Raw genomic sequence first — 16,187 nt, 5'->3', positions numbered from 1 at the left:
TAAGTTCGAAGTGACCGTCGGTAGGTAGTGTAACTACCACCATGCTGGGTCATCTGACCTCGGGTCAGGTGATTTAGAAGCGTTCGTATCAAATTAACCCGTATGAGGTCACAGCAGTGTGACATCACAGCAGCATGCCAGCACTGTGGTGGGGTATAACTGCTGCAAAATCACCCTCTTTTTCAGCATACCGGGAAAACCCAAACTAGAGCGCTACGCATCCGGTGACAACGTGTGGTAGGCTCAGGTGGTGATGCGCGGGTGCTCAGCAGGTGTCACTACGGCGCCGTTCCACTGCTGTGATGACGTTGGATACGATGTGAACAGAAAGAAGAGTCTGCAGTCTGGGAAAGTTACTGTTGATATCTTTGGTTATTTTATTTCCGATGGAAACAATGTTTAAGCTGGAGCCGCCCCAGTGTGGCTTAGGGTACACAAAATATGTAAAGTACACGGCCAGTCTACTACGCTGTTTCAGAATGAAGGTTGAATCCACAAAAAGGACAACACATTGTCGTCTGTAATAAAACATATTAAGTGTAATTAGGCTAGTGGGTGGACCTTTCTAGGGGGCGTCTAGTCACCATGCTTAATCACCACTAAACATGATGGTTTAGCACGTATAACAACACGTAGGCCACTGTTGACTGAACAGGATCGAGAGGGAACAAATTATAAGATGAATATATTTGCTTATCAACGCCCTCCGCATCCTGTACCACATCACCGTGGCCAAGTAGGGGCTCTTGAACAATGTGAACCTTTCTGGTACATTTTTGCATTACAGAGACATTTATGGACGGCAGTTTTGGTGACTTAGGTTCAGGAAATAACAGTAAATGCAGCTGTGTGGTCAACATACAAAGTCGGCTTAAATCCACCCGACCCATCGAAGCCAATCGTGTCCATCAACCGTGACCTGTTTTGCGCTGGACACCGCTTAAATCTTGTTTAAATCTTGTTTGTTCATCGTGGCATGAGGCTCATGCTGCCTTGTTGACTACGACTGTCATTTAACATCGGATTGAAAAATTGAGGCTTCTATTATGTATGTGTTTGCATTCCTGTGTGGCTCACTTCCGTAATCGTGTGTCTCACTTCTGGAATCGTGCCCCACTTCCGTGATGTGGTTTTTCCATGTGTGTTTTCTGCAAATGCAGTTTTTTTCTTTTGTTAATGCTGTTGTTTTTGTTAATGCTGTTGTTTTTCCTTAATGCCGTTGTGTTTTTACTTTAATGCCGTTGTGTTTTGTGTAAATGCTATTGTGTTTTTCGTCTTTGCAAAGTGTTTGGGTTAAGCTCTCAGGGAAACCGTAGGTCAATAAACTATAATTGGGCAAGTCCAGGTCATTTTGAACAAAGACAAATTGTTACTGTCCAATAGTTTTGATATACTAGTGTAAATTCATCCTTTCATAAATAAAATACAGGTAAATAATATCATGATATTATGATCATATAATGATTCAATACAATATGATCCAATGCAATCGTTTCTAAGCAAACAACAAATGCAAACAAAAAATTTGAAAATCCTGCATTCATTACAAGTATATTTGTCATTTATCTTACTGAAATAAATTTTAGATTTTTTTAAAGTAACAGGAAAGAAAGTTATTTGGTTCTTATTCATTTTCTAGACCTCCATTTTATAAGTTATGTAAAAGCTTGTTAGTGAAACTATTTCACAAGTGTTTGTTGTTAAAAAAGAAAATGTGCAAAAAATGTATTATCCACTTAACATATATATTAATTTATTTTTTTTTCACTTCGGTAGTTGAAACCATTAAATCCGTGCTTCTCTTCCATTATCTATCCGCCTTGCAACAGCCATGCTTTCGACAAACACCAACAGAAAATCGCATTCTCCTTTTTTCTGGCTTCTAGTCGCTGGCCCCCGGTCAAGGATCGATTTGAAATTCTTCCTCGTCCCATTTACAGCTGTGAATGCTCCTGCCCCCTCCTCTGTGCTGCATTAGAGAGCTTCCTGTGGGAGCCCCCAGGCCTCACCACCCAAGCTGCTGGTGCCACTCAAGGAAATGGTCGACTCGAAGTGATGGCGCCCTTTCTGCCAGGGCTCTCCATAACATCCCATACATACAATAACATATATTTAAAAAAAACAAAAAAAAACAACTCTAACAAACCCATTTGGTTACATCGGCATTTTGATAATCTGGCCATTAAATTCTTATTTTGGTTGTATTGTTTTATCTGTGTACCATTTACCTGTAGTCTCCATAGTATCATTTGCCTTGTGAAAATGTATTTAAGATTGCTTGAACCAGGCTTGACCTCCCCCCTTAAACTTGATTATGCATAATCAAATGAGTGTTGGGGCGGAGTTTCCTGTAACACCATGACATTTTTTTTGTTTGTTTGAAAGATGGGAAACCGCATCCCGAAAGGAGATGCAGAGATATGGTCTGTTGCTTAAACGGTGAATAAGTTTTAAGTCTCAGTCGAGTGCCTTAGATATGTATGTACATGTATGTGACAATCTCTTGAACTTGAGATATTAGGAATGTGCTCTGAATTAAACTGTCCTGTAGACTTTGCCATCTGTTGGCCATCAATATAAAAGTGACATTGCTTGATAGTGAAATTATTAAAGGAAAAAAAAAAGTGTGAATGAAACAAGGTATCCTGCCATTAATCATATCCCATAACTTCATCAAGAAATATGTAGGGTTAGACCTGTAACCCTGGTTCTATTAAGTGATAGTCTATAGGTAGTGACCATACTTGGTCATCTGGCCTCGGTTTAATTTCCTATAAATGCTCCTAAATCACCTGACCGGAGGACAGATGACCAAATACCGCAGTAGGGTCACCGAAATGAAATAGAACAAATGTTTTGCTTTTAGGTATTAACTCTTTTTAATTGAATCATGTTTTGGCATAAAAATTACACAAATGAAGACTTGTTTCACAAATGTAATCATGGGGATAGCCAACTTCCATCACTCGAACACTCATTTGTGGTAAAATGATGCACACAATTTCAATGCAGGGCAATAAGTAATCTGACAAGTTTAGGTAAACGTTTAGGCCCACAAGGGACTGATTCAATCTCCAAAGCAAACATTGGGTGGTTTTAAATATAAAGTTACACCAGAGAATCTGTGTTGAAGGCTGAGCACAGAGTGTTAGAGTTACACCAAAGATAGGTGTTATAATGCTGAATCAATATGAAGATACTACACTTTGCTTCAAACTCAAAAACAATATATACACACGTATATACAGCAATTAGGCGTTTATATTCAATTTTAAAATTGTTCAATTAACTATTATTGGACTATTATTATAAGCCCAGGTCATTTTGAAATATTGTTACTGTTCCATAGGTTTTTTGTTCTACTAGTGTAAATTCTGCACAAATTGAAATTTTGCATTGAGCGTTTACTGACAACCTCACTACTGTGACTGCAAATACAGTATGATTGCACCGATACCAATGTCAGATATGGGCCTGATACCAGGCTGAAATAAGTCTAATTGAACATATTAAGTTTGTTAGATATTTTGACACAAAGGCATGGTCCAATGACAACAAATGGATGACATAAAAATCTGGATTTCTCGACTGATCTCAAACTAGTAGTCTGTTCAGTAAAAGTAAAGGATTGGTACAATACTTTTTATTGGCTGCATTCTCAAAGTTCAGGAATCTATCAGTGGTGAAAGTGTGGCCTCACTACATTATTTTAATAAAAATGGTATACCAGTCACACTTGGGTTAATTTGCACCCAGTTCTTCAGAGGAGCAGCTGTGCAATGACATCTGGAACATTTGGAAAATTTGGCTGCACAAGCGGTGTGTGGGGTTTGATTCTGGGTTCATGTCGTCTCTTGGCGACGAGCATGGAGCAGACCAGACACAGAACTTGCAGACTACCAGTCGGGCCATCATTGACAAACAGACAGCGATTGAGAATGAATTTGGATAAACATTGACAAGTCGAATGAGCTGTAGGAAAAGATTAAAGTGAACCATAGTACGAAGGCGCCTTGGACAGAATCATAGCAGAAACTTCTCAGGTCAAGTACAAAAATACGAGGGTGGGAACGGGAATCCAATTTAGACTGACATAAAAAAATGAAAGCGGTCACATGTCGACAAGCTCCTGGACCTCGGGCTCATATAAAACCAACAAAATAAATGTTTTCAGTCAGTCAAGAGCCTATGTATGAGAAAAGGTCAAAACTGATGTTTTACCCAGGGAGCGAAGGAAGAATTCCAAATATGTAATTCCATCTTTGACTTGATGCTAAAACATTCTACCAAGGGCTAAGGCATCATCAAACACACACACACACAACCATGTCTATACATGACTGTATACAGTATGTTTTGTGGTACATCATAGCATTATCACCTCAATTTAACACTATTAAGCTTAATGAAGTGATATTGCAGGGAATATTGCAATTTATCCTTAAGATTACAAAAAAAATAAAATGATAAACTTTCTCGTTCCGTTCATTCACGCAGCTTCATTTAATGCTACCCGAATAACGTATTTCACTTCTCCTGTATTTTATTTTTAACAATGAGAAGGGCTCATATCTAGAACTCATTGCTGTCAAGTATCTTTCAGAAGAAAAAAAAAAAAAAATAGTAGCATCATAGCGCTTAAAACACAACATATACACTGTATATTCCAAAACAAGTGGCCAATTCTACAGATTGACAGCGCAGGCGAACTGCACATCACTAGTATCTGAGGAGTGAAGGATTGAGTCCCTCTTTAAAATAGGAAATCCACCAGTGTTCATTCATTTTAAGTTACTTTTACATCTAAAAAGGTCTTAAAATGTTCAAAGTAAAGACATTAAACACTGGGACAATTGTTGAACCAAAACACTTTACCATTTGGGGGGAGGAATCTCACCAGCTGGCTTTACATTATTGTCAGAGCTGGGTTGGGATTTTTAAAACAAATTAATTGCAAAGTTCATAGAACTTTTCTTTTTAAAGTTATTTTGAGGGAGCTGGAGTGCAAACTGTACAAAAGCAGCTGCTGCATTGTCAGACTTAGAGCAAAATATACAGGGTATTTACAAATATACATGACGGTGTTGTGAGCCGCAGCGGGCCCGCTTCAATGCGACCAAGTGTCTTGGTCGAGTGAATCCAGGACACGCAAGCCAGTCCAACCGGCCTCAGGTGGCAACTTGTCCAACTGCGTGGGAGAGTAACGGGGCACAGAGTGCCCAGGTCTTCAATCAACCACATGGTGTAAAACAGGGAGGTGACGGAGAGGCAGAGAAGCTTTGAGCCTTTACTCAAAGCGAAAGCCTGGGAGGTGAGTAGAAGGGAAACGCTCCCAATGTGCTGACCGCGTGACCAGAGTAAAACTTGGAAGAAATAAATAAAATTAGATGAGAATAGAATAGGATTCCTCTCTATGTGGTGTGTATAAAATGAAAGTGGGTTTATAAAGGCTGCGAGGAGGGAGGACAGAACAGACTTCTAACGGCGCCCTGGAATCTGACGCTACTTCCCTGTCGACCACAAGTGTGTTTTCTCTTCGCTGCAGCCTGGATCTGCTGCTCCTCCTCTATAAGCCGTTGGCACTCATCTTGCTCTTCTGGGACACATCTGTCGCCGCTTTAGCCTGAGGAGAGAGCACAAGAGAAACTCAGCAACAGTTTGGATAAAACAGTCAATATCATGAATCATGATCTTGACATTTCAGTTTGGTCAAATTGTCTTTTGTTAGAATACATATGATATGTCTAGAGTACGGTAATACACACCCACCTTAGGAAATGTATGCATAATAGAACTAGATATTTTGTTCAGACATTAATTTGCCTCTGCCCAACGGGTGAAAACCTCCGGCCCAAAATTCTAAGATAATTTGGACAAAAACATGATTCTAGAAACTGAGGATTTTTACCAAAAGATTGCAAATTTTTTGGAAAATAGTACCTTTTATCTAGCAAAGTGATTGTTTATACCATTATTTCAGAAGTGTGCTCTCATGAAAAGCTGTTTACATTCCTAAACTTTCTTTGAGGGCAGAGGAAAAAATGTGATGCGATATGTCCACCAATGATTCTATATATATACACACACACACGAGAGAATTCCTCCTCACAAATTTCGGTTACCAGAGCTTGTTTAAGACTTCGAGGCATAAATTATACTTTGAAAAGAATGTATACATTTCTATGACAGATCAAATGCACTGAGCCCTCTCATTGCATGGTGGTTAAACATTTAATCAGCTAATTGTAGGCTGCCAAAAGACTATCACCAAGCAATCTTTAACCCAACTCAGACGTTGGGATTCTGATCATCTTCTTTTGCGTGTCAGTTTATTTCACCTCATCTTTCAAAGAGATGCATTTAATATCGACCCAGCCAGACTGGCAGAGCACATTCTGAAGTTTACCCATGTCAAAAGTCTGCATCCCACACACAGAACTTCAAATGTTGTCTGTGAAACGTTCATTTTCTATGAAAGACAGATTACAAGCTCTTTCAGAGTTGCCCCTCTAACCCTCTCCAGGTAAACAAAGTTAAGCTCTTTTGCCTCCTATTTATATCCTGTGACTGGAGTCTTAGCACGTCATGTCATGTCATGGGAAGGAGATCAATGGATGGATTAGGAAGAACCTTCTAGCCAGGGACACTCCACGGGTTCCTGTCAATACCACGTTGCCATGGCGCCCACGGGTAACTTACCTGAAGGACCTCAGCAGGTGTTAGAGGTTTGTTGGACACCAAAGGAGCTTTGTCGCTCAACTCCTCCACCTTTTTCAGACAGAAGAAAGGCCACGTATTACAATACAGAACAACCTTGAGAGGCGTTTTGTGTTTCAGAAGTTATGTTTATGAGCAATGGGACTCATAAATAATATTTCACTCACCGGTCTGTCTTTGATGACTGGTGCATGGTCGGTCAGCGCGTCTGCTGTGGCTGTTCTCTCAGCGTTCTCCACCAGAAGAGGAGCCGCTTTCTACAAAAAAATAAACATTTAAAACAAAACACCCGTATAAGAGAACAAGCTCTTTACCACATGGAACTATATCGTACATCAGTCAATCTCCTCTCCAAGTTTTCAACAAACAGTTATTTGTTATGCTGATATCATTGAACAAAACTATGAGCATTTAAAGTAGTTCTGGAACACTTTCCACAAAGATCTTAGAGGACCTGCTGAGCCGGAGAGAACACATTTGACATTCAGTTTCCTGGATACAAACCATACACCCAGACCTTAATTTCCACCAATGGATCAATTCAAAATCACTTGGGGTGACGCCCAATGATTTATTAATAACTTAACACTTAAAAAAACACCAGTTTTCCTTTAAAGTGTGTGCAGTGTGTGTGTCTAACCTCTAGTTTAGGTACTGGTGGGATAATAGGAGCTTTGGGCTTCAGGTCTGTCAGGTACATGGCCCTGGACAGCAGAAGCAGGGATGGAGGAACATTCTCCTTCAGGTGCAGGTCCAGCCACTAGTGGGGGGAAATAAACTGAGTCAATGAGCAGACATCAAGTTGTTCATTATTTTTTCCTTCCTTTCCCTCCAGCACACTGCAGTGTTGCAACCTGCTATGCTGAGTACAACTGTGTCAATGCTTGGACTGCTACTTGAATGTCTCACCTGCTGCATCTGCTGACGTAGCTGATCGGTGGTAAGACCCAGAGACCTCATTCCTCGACTACGGCAAGCAGCCTGCAGCTCGGACACGCTCATAGCTGCCACTCCCTCTGTCGCGATCATCTAGTCATGGAGAGGAAAAACAATTAAAACAATACCCATCTAAATTAAATATGAAACTACAATTTCCTCGGACAGTGGTTAATTTACGGGACACTGGTGGCCTAACTATATGACGGCTGTCAAACATGTCTGATAGAGTTATCAATCGATTCATGAAGAGATACAGACTTCCCATTCTCCATCAGAGAAAAGCAAAATACAGGGCGTAGTCTTGATTGCAGCGTAGATGCTATACAGTAACTCAAACGCCCCATCTGCAGGTGAATCTATGAACTTCATGCTACCAAGCCCCCAAAAACATGAATTCGCTACCTCGTCGTCGGCCCTGATTGTCCTCAACTGCATCATGAGCTGGAAACGCAACAAGTTGTTGGTGCCGATGGGTTGCAGCTCCAGCAGTTTACACAGAGCGACCAGTTGGGGACGCTCTAGGTGCTCCAGAGTGAGCTCATCCTCAAATAGCTTGGAGAACTTGACAATGTCCTTTGTGCTAGGCTGCTCTCCTGTGTGTCGCACCTTTATTGATCAAACAAAACATATATAAAAAAAAACAAAACCTTGGAGAAATACAATGTCATGTCTCAATATCTGGAATATGCTATCTTTATCCATGTGTGAATCAGCATCATTTATCTTTTAGGGGTAGCCTGTTTGGTTGGGTAATGAGCAGCAAAGCTTCAGGAGCTGTGATCAGTAGAAAAATGTACATTGCTTGGAATGACACTTGCAAGTAAGTAAGTAAGTATCGACCATGAGTAACAGTAAATTGGGCAACAGCGATAAAGGTAGCATTGTAATATCAGAAAGTTTCACCTTCTGGACATAAGTGGAGAAGCGCTGCGTCTCATCTTCGGTCTGGGCCTTCGCCTTGTTCCTACGGGCCATCTCAGCGATGGTCTCCTGGAGAAACTTAGCCAGCTCCAACTTAGCAGCAAGACCTTTCTTTTGCTTCTCTTCCTAAAGGACAGAAAAAAATGAGGGATCAATTATGGGTCATGAATACCTTGACACTAGGGATGGGTATTTTCTTTTTTTTGTCGACAACCAACAAGAATTTTAATCAATTAGTTGACTAGCCGTGATGTCATCACCCCACCCAATGTATAGACCATTAGCCACACTTAACTACTAGGGATGCAACGGTACACGTAATGTTATCGAACCGTTCAGTAAGCACCCTACGGTTCAATACCCATCCGTGACCCGCCGGTATGACGATAATGATTGATCGGCCACACCTCACCATACGTTGTCGCGGCACCGTAGCAGACGGGCAAATGTTGTCAATAACCCATCCAATGAGTAATTTCCGCCGCGATCCGCCATGTTTGTTTACATTCGCTTCTGTTGTTCGTCTACTTTGACTTTCAGTTGAATACTTTGGTGGCGAAGTTGCCAATGCCTCCGCAAAACACTATTAGTGGTAAGACAGCTTCATTCCACACAACCTGATGTTATTCTACCCAAGATGAGAACAAAGTAGAGTGCAAACGTCTCGCCACCATCATTATCTCATTTACAAGCACTTTTTTCTACGTTAACTTACAGGTAGTTTCTGTCTCCCTGCTCCACCCAACCAGCTGTCCACTGCCGTTATGACGGGATGTGTGTGCTACACTCATTAGAGTCCGTGCGGAAATGTGCTACAGTTATTAGAGTCTAGGCAGAAGGGTTGTGAAAAAATAACATCAAATAAAAATAATCAATAGTCGACATCACTGCCCGAGTTGACTAATCGATTAGTCGACTTATCAGGCCCACCCCTACTTGACACCTTTTATATTATAGAATGACACCCATATCACCATGTGGCAACTCAATTTTGTTTTAACTTTTTTAACAATATAAATAGGTCTCAATTTAAAATTCACAGCAGAAACGTTCACACAAGCCTCCATGCATTTGTCAAAACTATTCAACGCACCTGAAACACACATGCCTTTTTATTCTTTCTTATAGCTCTGTTCTGAAAGGCAAGGCACTTTTGAACTTTTAAACTTGAATTGACAAAATTAAGGGAAGTCCCATCAGAAAATGAGTTCTCCCTTTATTGATGGATTGTTATCACAAAAAATAAATCATACCGTATCATGGTGACATAACATCTCACAGTATCATAGTCGGCAAGGGGTCATTTGCAGGTCAAGTCCCTAACATTGAAAACATTCTGTCTTGAAACATGAGGGTGATTTTAGTAACCCTGGCACTTTCAATGGCCCATCTTAGCTAGTGCCAAACTGTTAAGAACATCAGCGGACATATCCTATGTAACATGAGCGGGGGTATAAACCCAGTGATGGAAGGCATTAATCTCTCTGGTGGGGGAATGAAGAGTGTGCAAATACATGCCTTTTTGGACTCTGTCTCAAAGGTGGAGGGCAACATCTCTGGGAAGAGCTTGAGGAACACAGGAAGCAGAAACTCCATGAAAGGAACAATGATGAATACCGTGAAGGGCACGAGACGAAACAGATCAGCGCACGTCCTCATCAGCTGGAAGGAAAGATGGAAAAAAAAAAAAAAAAAAAAAAAAAGAGGTTGTCAAATGGTTCTGCATGATGTCAAGGACTATTAATACGCAGAGATAAAGTTACAGTACATGTACATGCCCTCTAGAACAAAAATAGCTCCACAAATGCAAGCACCTTCCAAATGAATTTCAAATGTACACCAGCAGATCAGTCTGAGGTGAGGGATATCATTTCCCACCAATAAACTCAATGAAAACTACTTTTAAAAAACATACAAAACTTACATATCCATGTAAGTTACATAAATACATAGATGGCAGCAGCAGAGATTGTAAATGGAGACGTCAGAGACAACAATGCTTGACTTATTTAATTACATAAGACATGAAACCCTTTTCCATTGTGGAGAACGCTGGTCTTCTCTGTTACGCTGTTGAAATCGGAAGCTTTAATTTTCTTTTAAAAGTGGTGGAAATACTGGCCATTTAGCGAGAGCAATATCAAATATGTCGCCATAAAAATATGTTTAAAAACATTTGTTTCCCAAAACATTTAAGAACATATTAAATCTATTAAAAGATTTTTTAGAGTTAACTCACAACTTCATCTAGATAACCATAATAACCTTACAAATTCTCAAAGAAATCTAATTTGTTGGACACATTGGGTGATGTGGGCAATGAGTAGCACTTTTTAATACACAAGTTCATGTCTAAAAATGAGATTTCTATTACAATATGGCAACTCTACAACCTAGCTGGATTTTGTCATATCTCTTACCGTTCTGTAACATATCACAACTTTTAAAAACCAACCAATCAAAAACCCTTAATGTGTCTTGGTACAAGGAGGAAAATGATGAAAGCCTGCACTAAGCGATCAAATGCGGAGGATTTAGTGATATGATATGTCACATTCTGATGTGAATGAACATCAAAACATACTGCCCTTCAGACAAGTGCCAGATGGCTACGTCCAATTTGGGTTTGTTTATGCAACCTTCTTCCTACACCACGTTGACAAAAGCTAGCCTATAATCAAGTTCCCCTAAATTCTGGTCCTCCTACTGGTTTGTCCCCAGACCAGGCGACTCCCTTGCAATTTGAAAGATCGCCTCGCTCAATCCCTAAACCGAACCCCAAGTCATTTGAGACGACGGGGAAGTGCAAAGGTGGAAAAGCAGCATTTGGATGATTTCGAACTTGAAGACCATGTTGTTGTAATACCCTATGCTTTTGGTGGAGGCAGAACTTCACACAATGCTGCTTTAAGACAGAATGAAGGAGAACCAGTTACTTTTTCCACAGCTACTGTATGTCTTTTGACAATTAGTAGAAACCAAAAATTTGAATATAGAAGACTAAATCAGCCAAATATTCTTTTGAAGATTTTGTTTGCAAGGATCACAGATTGAAGTAAGGAAAAAAAAAAGCTTCCTTTTGAGACTTCTCTAAGAGGGAATTTCCTGTGTTTTCAAGTTCTTACCCTTCTCCTCTCCCTGCGTGTGAGCAATTGTCCATGCAGCAAGCTCCACACCATCCTGCCGGCAATCTTGGTGTCAATGCCCAGCAACCGGAAGCCATTGTAATAATGCTTCAGCTCCTCCACAATCCTCTGATACAGAGACTTTTTCACTACTGCCCTCTCCTGCCCTGGAGGGAGAGTTGGGGTGGATGCTGCGGCAGTAGGAGACACTGAAATAGGAGTGGATGGCGGCTGAGATGCGTTTGAAGGGACAGCAGAATCCTTTATTTCCCCTGGAGGGGCATCCTGGACTGGAGGGGCATCCTGGACTGGGGTGACAGATGCCTTGTCGGCCTCCTGCTTCGTGTCCTGGAGCCAAACACTGGAGCTGTGCAGTGACCTGGCTAGCAGGGTAGAGCTGTGGGTACGACAAGACGCATGGGCTCGGGAACAGTGGGGATAGCTGGAGCGGGCGTGCTTCAGGGGGCACAGTAAGGATATGCGGCTGGGGAGGTCTATGTGGAGGTAGGCTTTGGAAGGGAGAGTGGCACAGCTGTGCCTCTTGGATAGCAAATAAGATCCTCTGTAAACAAAAATAAACAAATGGCTCCAGTCAATAGTCAATATACTTTGTGTTTAAAAGTTATGATACTTCATTGTTAAGTAATACTTCACACCTTTCCCATTCAAAAGGTTTTTTTTCCCCCTTTCATGTTTTGAGGTGCAGTATATGTAAGCGCACATTTCAATTATTATTATAATTGTTTTTTTTATCTAAAGTACTCCATTGTATTTCCATAGGGGACACAACATTGCAAGAATGTCAATTTGTCTGTAGGGGTGAAGGGTCATAATAATATTGTGACTACACCAATTTCAAGTACTCAGTATACAAAAGCATGAGATGTGACATTGGCATTTTAAGAACATTTATGCCATGTACCAACACTGGTGTTGACCTCTCAGGCTAAGGAACTCAAATGGACCTGCTTTATACTGTCTTTGTTAGGCTTAGCTCCAGTTTGTACAGGAGCATGGTATCACTTCAAATGATGAAAGATGTTTGTGGTGTTAAGACACTTTTTGGAAATTATATCACCCTCTTTATTGGGACTTGCACTACTTGTGTGGCTTTTTCTCTTATCCCCAGGAGGGATGTGATTACAACAGTACAGGGGCGGGCTACTTCTCATATGAAAAAATAAAATAAAATTGGCAGGTGGGATTAGCATGAGCACATTTGCCTTACCACTTGCACAACACTTAGTAAAGAGAGAAATCTATGATAACTTCCGCTATTAACAAAAACAGTCGAGATCATTTTACTTGGATATTGGTGACGACTGAGAAATGTTGTTTTGTTGCCCAGCAAAACAGAGCAGTTGAAGTTAAATAAAGACAAACCACGAAACAACTTATATATAGACAATCATTCAAGGACATTCCACATTTGTTGAACTAACTTCCTATTGCAGAAAACCCTTTACCACATACCTTGATCTTGTGACAGCAAATAGCACCTGTGAACTAAAGACAGCCATGGCACTGGCAGATCAAGGGTCTCCTGTTAAGTAAAAACAAAACAGGAAAAACCAAATGAGTGAAAGCTTATGTAGTTTGTCGCCGCAAGCATTGGCATGCTGGGTGAAACCACCGGGCTATGAACATGAAAATGGTGATCACTGATCGGGCCAGACTGCAAACGAGCTGGGAGTCAACACAGGTTGCCAGCCCTCGATGAGCCTGCTGCAGAGTCACATGGCCGCTAGCGTAAACACACACGGGGAGGACTTGTTTCCCTAACCGCCGGTAAAAGAAAAAAGCACAAAAAAACACATACTACTACTACTACTGCTACTACACACACTATATAATATTTCATTTCATATCTATGTATGAAAATTTCTACAAATTCCTATTTTGGACAGAGATTTTACTGTTGATACAGAGGTTCGATCCACCATTGTTTTTTTGCGGAGTGGGTTTTTTTTGTATATGGTTATGTTTTCCTGTTAATTTTATTCTTATTACTCCATTATTATTATTGCCTATTGTTTAGATGTGAGCGGCTGTGACATTGCAGTTTCCCAAAACTCTCTATCTAAAATAAATAACCACGAAGGATTCATAGTCTAAGCCAACCTGAAATGAGAGAGGGGCTGTTGGTGAAACTGTTCCGATTTCATTTAACACTTTCAGGAGTGATATAAAGCTATTCTTCGGCCCAGTGTAGCATATTTGGAGATAAATCCCGGACCGCGGCTCGTAATTCATCAACAGAGTTAGACGCTTAGCTGGCTTGGTTCGTTAGCTTGAACTAGCTCGTTTAGCCTAGCCGCTAATCGGGCCGTAGCTAGTGAGTGAAAATGGAGGTCGGGGTGACGACGAGCCTACCTTCAGCATAAATGACCGGGCGTCGTAGGGCTTCTTGGCAAGACTGGATCTAAATAACCTGTTCACCGGCTAAAAGGCGTTTCGGCAGGCGGGACGTGAGACCCATTTACAGGGAAGGGGGGTGGGGGGGGGGCGACATAAACAGCCTGGAGACCCGCAACGCTACGTCGTGAGTCCGTGCAGCGCAGCCACCGCAGCTGCACTGACAGGTCACAGTGCAGCTGCTACGTCACTGGGCGGTATTCACGTACACATCAGGCGACCGTACGTAGGCTCTGGTGAGGCATTCAAGTCGCATTGGAACTAACGAGCTTATTCGCTCGAGTTTGGTTTGACATCGGCCGAACCACTTTTCACGCTAAGATGGAGGTTTTATCGGTAACTTTTTCATATCACTACTAACTATAGCCCAATTTCTGTTTTCTGATATATTTTACGTTTTTTTTTTTACGTTCAGGTTTAAGACATAAAGGAATAACAGAAGCGCTGGATCCAAACAATCGTTCAATGATAGTATAACACTAATATAAAAAAAACTAATACTTTATGCATCATGTAGTGTAGTGACAGTGTAGGCCAACGTATATATTTTTATGTGAAAGATTTTGTATAATATGGAAATATTGAGGGGTTACCTAATCGTTATTTGGTTTCGGATAAATCGGAGTACAAAGTAGAAATTCAAGTTCTATATATATATATATATATATATATATATATATATATATATATATATATATATATGCTGTGCAAGTAGTATTTATGACTTGCAAGTTGACGTGAATGTTTTTTCCAAGTTGGAAGCTCTCAGTGCCCGTTTCTCCCATTGTGACATGAATGCTGCATAAAAGCCAATCTGAATTTGGGCAAAACATGCTGCATTTGGATCACTCTGTGAGGTCATTTTGTTTGTTTAGTTTGTTTATTCCATATTTACCAAATTACCCCCAACAATAATATCCACTCACAAATCCACCGCAACACAAAAATAAATATAAAAAAACAAAAACATTTGTAGTCTTTTTTTTGTGGTGATATCCCATATAGTTCGATTTTGTATTGTACTGTATCAGCTGCTAGAATGTCCCGACCATTTTAATATTTATTATTTATCATTCGACAATTGTATGTGACGTTGCTTTATTATAATACATATCGGAGTGTTCCCTCCCTATATCTAATTTATTAACAACTAGTGTGTCCCTGCCACACACCTGTACATCCATTCATTCACCCAGAGAAAATATTAAATATTTTAGTATATAAATGTATTAATTATTTTCATTTGCGCACTCTAGCCCTTTGGATATGCTGCACGTCGTACATAATGTTAATTATTGCTTATTACAGACGCTACCTAGTGGATGTAAATAGTTTTTCCTCAATTTTGGCTTCACTTTTTTTTCCCTTTTTTTTTTTTTTTTTTTAAACTTCCTTTTATTTGCTACTGTACGTTCTCTACGAAACTGAAACCCGGATTCAAATTCACTGTATGTATGAGCGCTCTTGTGGACCGATGAATCCCGGTTCTGATTCGACATTTTGCGCCGCACCGCACCGCACCGCGAACCTTCCAACCGCCGGAGCCCGGAGCCGAGGTTGCGCTGATCTGATTTGATCCGATCCGATCTGAGAGCGAGCAGGCCCGAAGCAGGGGAGCTTTTGTTAGAGGAACGGGGGGAGCCGGAGATCATGTGCACGGCTGCATAGGGGTGGCTCGTATTCCTCCAGCGGGACTCCACGCAACGCTCCGGGAGGAACCAAACCAAGGGACCGGGACTGGGGCCGGGAAGGAAGCAGCCGTCCACCGTGAACCCCCCCCTCCTCCTCCAGTGGTGTGCAGGAGCCGCGCTAGAACCAAGAGGCCCGCGCTCCCGTCGAGATTTCGCCGTTTTTTCGCCCCGATATTTTTTTTATTGTTTATTCAGATTGTCCAAGGAACCGTAGATACCTGGCGTATGTGTTTAGAATGGGACACGCTGAAGGTATTGACGTGTTATTTTTTTTAATTTTAATTTTTTTTTACTGCATCTCGGCTCTCAGCACCGTACTGTGCTGTGTTCTGGTCTTATTGTAATCATGGTACCGGTGTATCGATGCATTTATCCCGAT

General features: G+C 41.0%; 1 protein-coding gene across 1 annotated transcript; it reads right to left on the bottom strand.

Annotated features, from left to right (window-relative positions):
• Nucleotides 1–3,628: 3,628 nt before the first annotated feature.
• Nucleotides 3,629–14,197, bottom strand: letm2 (leucine zipper-EF-hand containing transmembrane protein 2). The gene is given in 11 exon segments (XM_080003151.1): nt 3,629–5,623; nt 6,700–6,768; nt 6,885–6,974; nt 7,358–7,477; nt 7,627–7,746; nt 8,059–8,262; nt 8,560–8,697; nt 10,093–10,239; nt 11,703–12,264; nt 13,176–13,245; nt 14,076–14,197. Coding segments are annotated over 10 exon segments (1,554 nt in total). The 5' UTR covers nt 13,223–13,245; nt 14,076–14,197; the 3' UTR covers nt 3,629–5,566.
• Nucleotides 14,198–16,187: the final 1,990 nt, after the last annotated feature.

This window comes from Zeus faber, assembly GCF_960531495.2.
Source record: "Zeus faber genome assembly, chromosome: 7".
NCBI lineage: Eukaryota > Metazoa > Chordata > Actinopteri > Zeiformes > Zeidae > Zeus > Zeus faber.
This window is presented reverse-complemented; position numbering and strand designations above follow the sequence as displayed.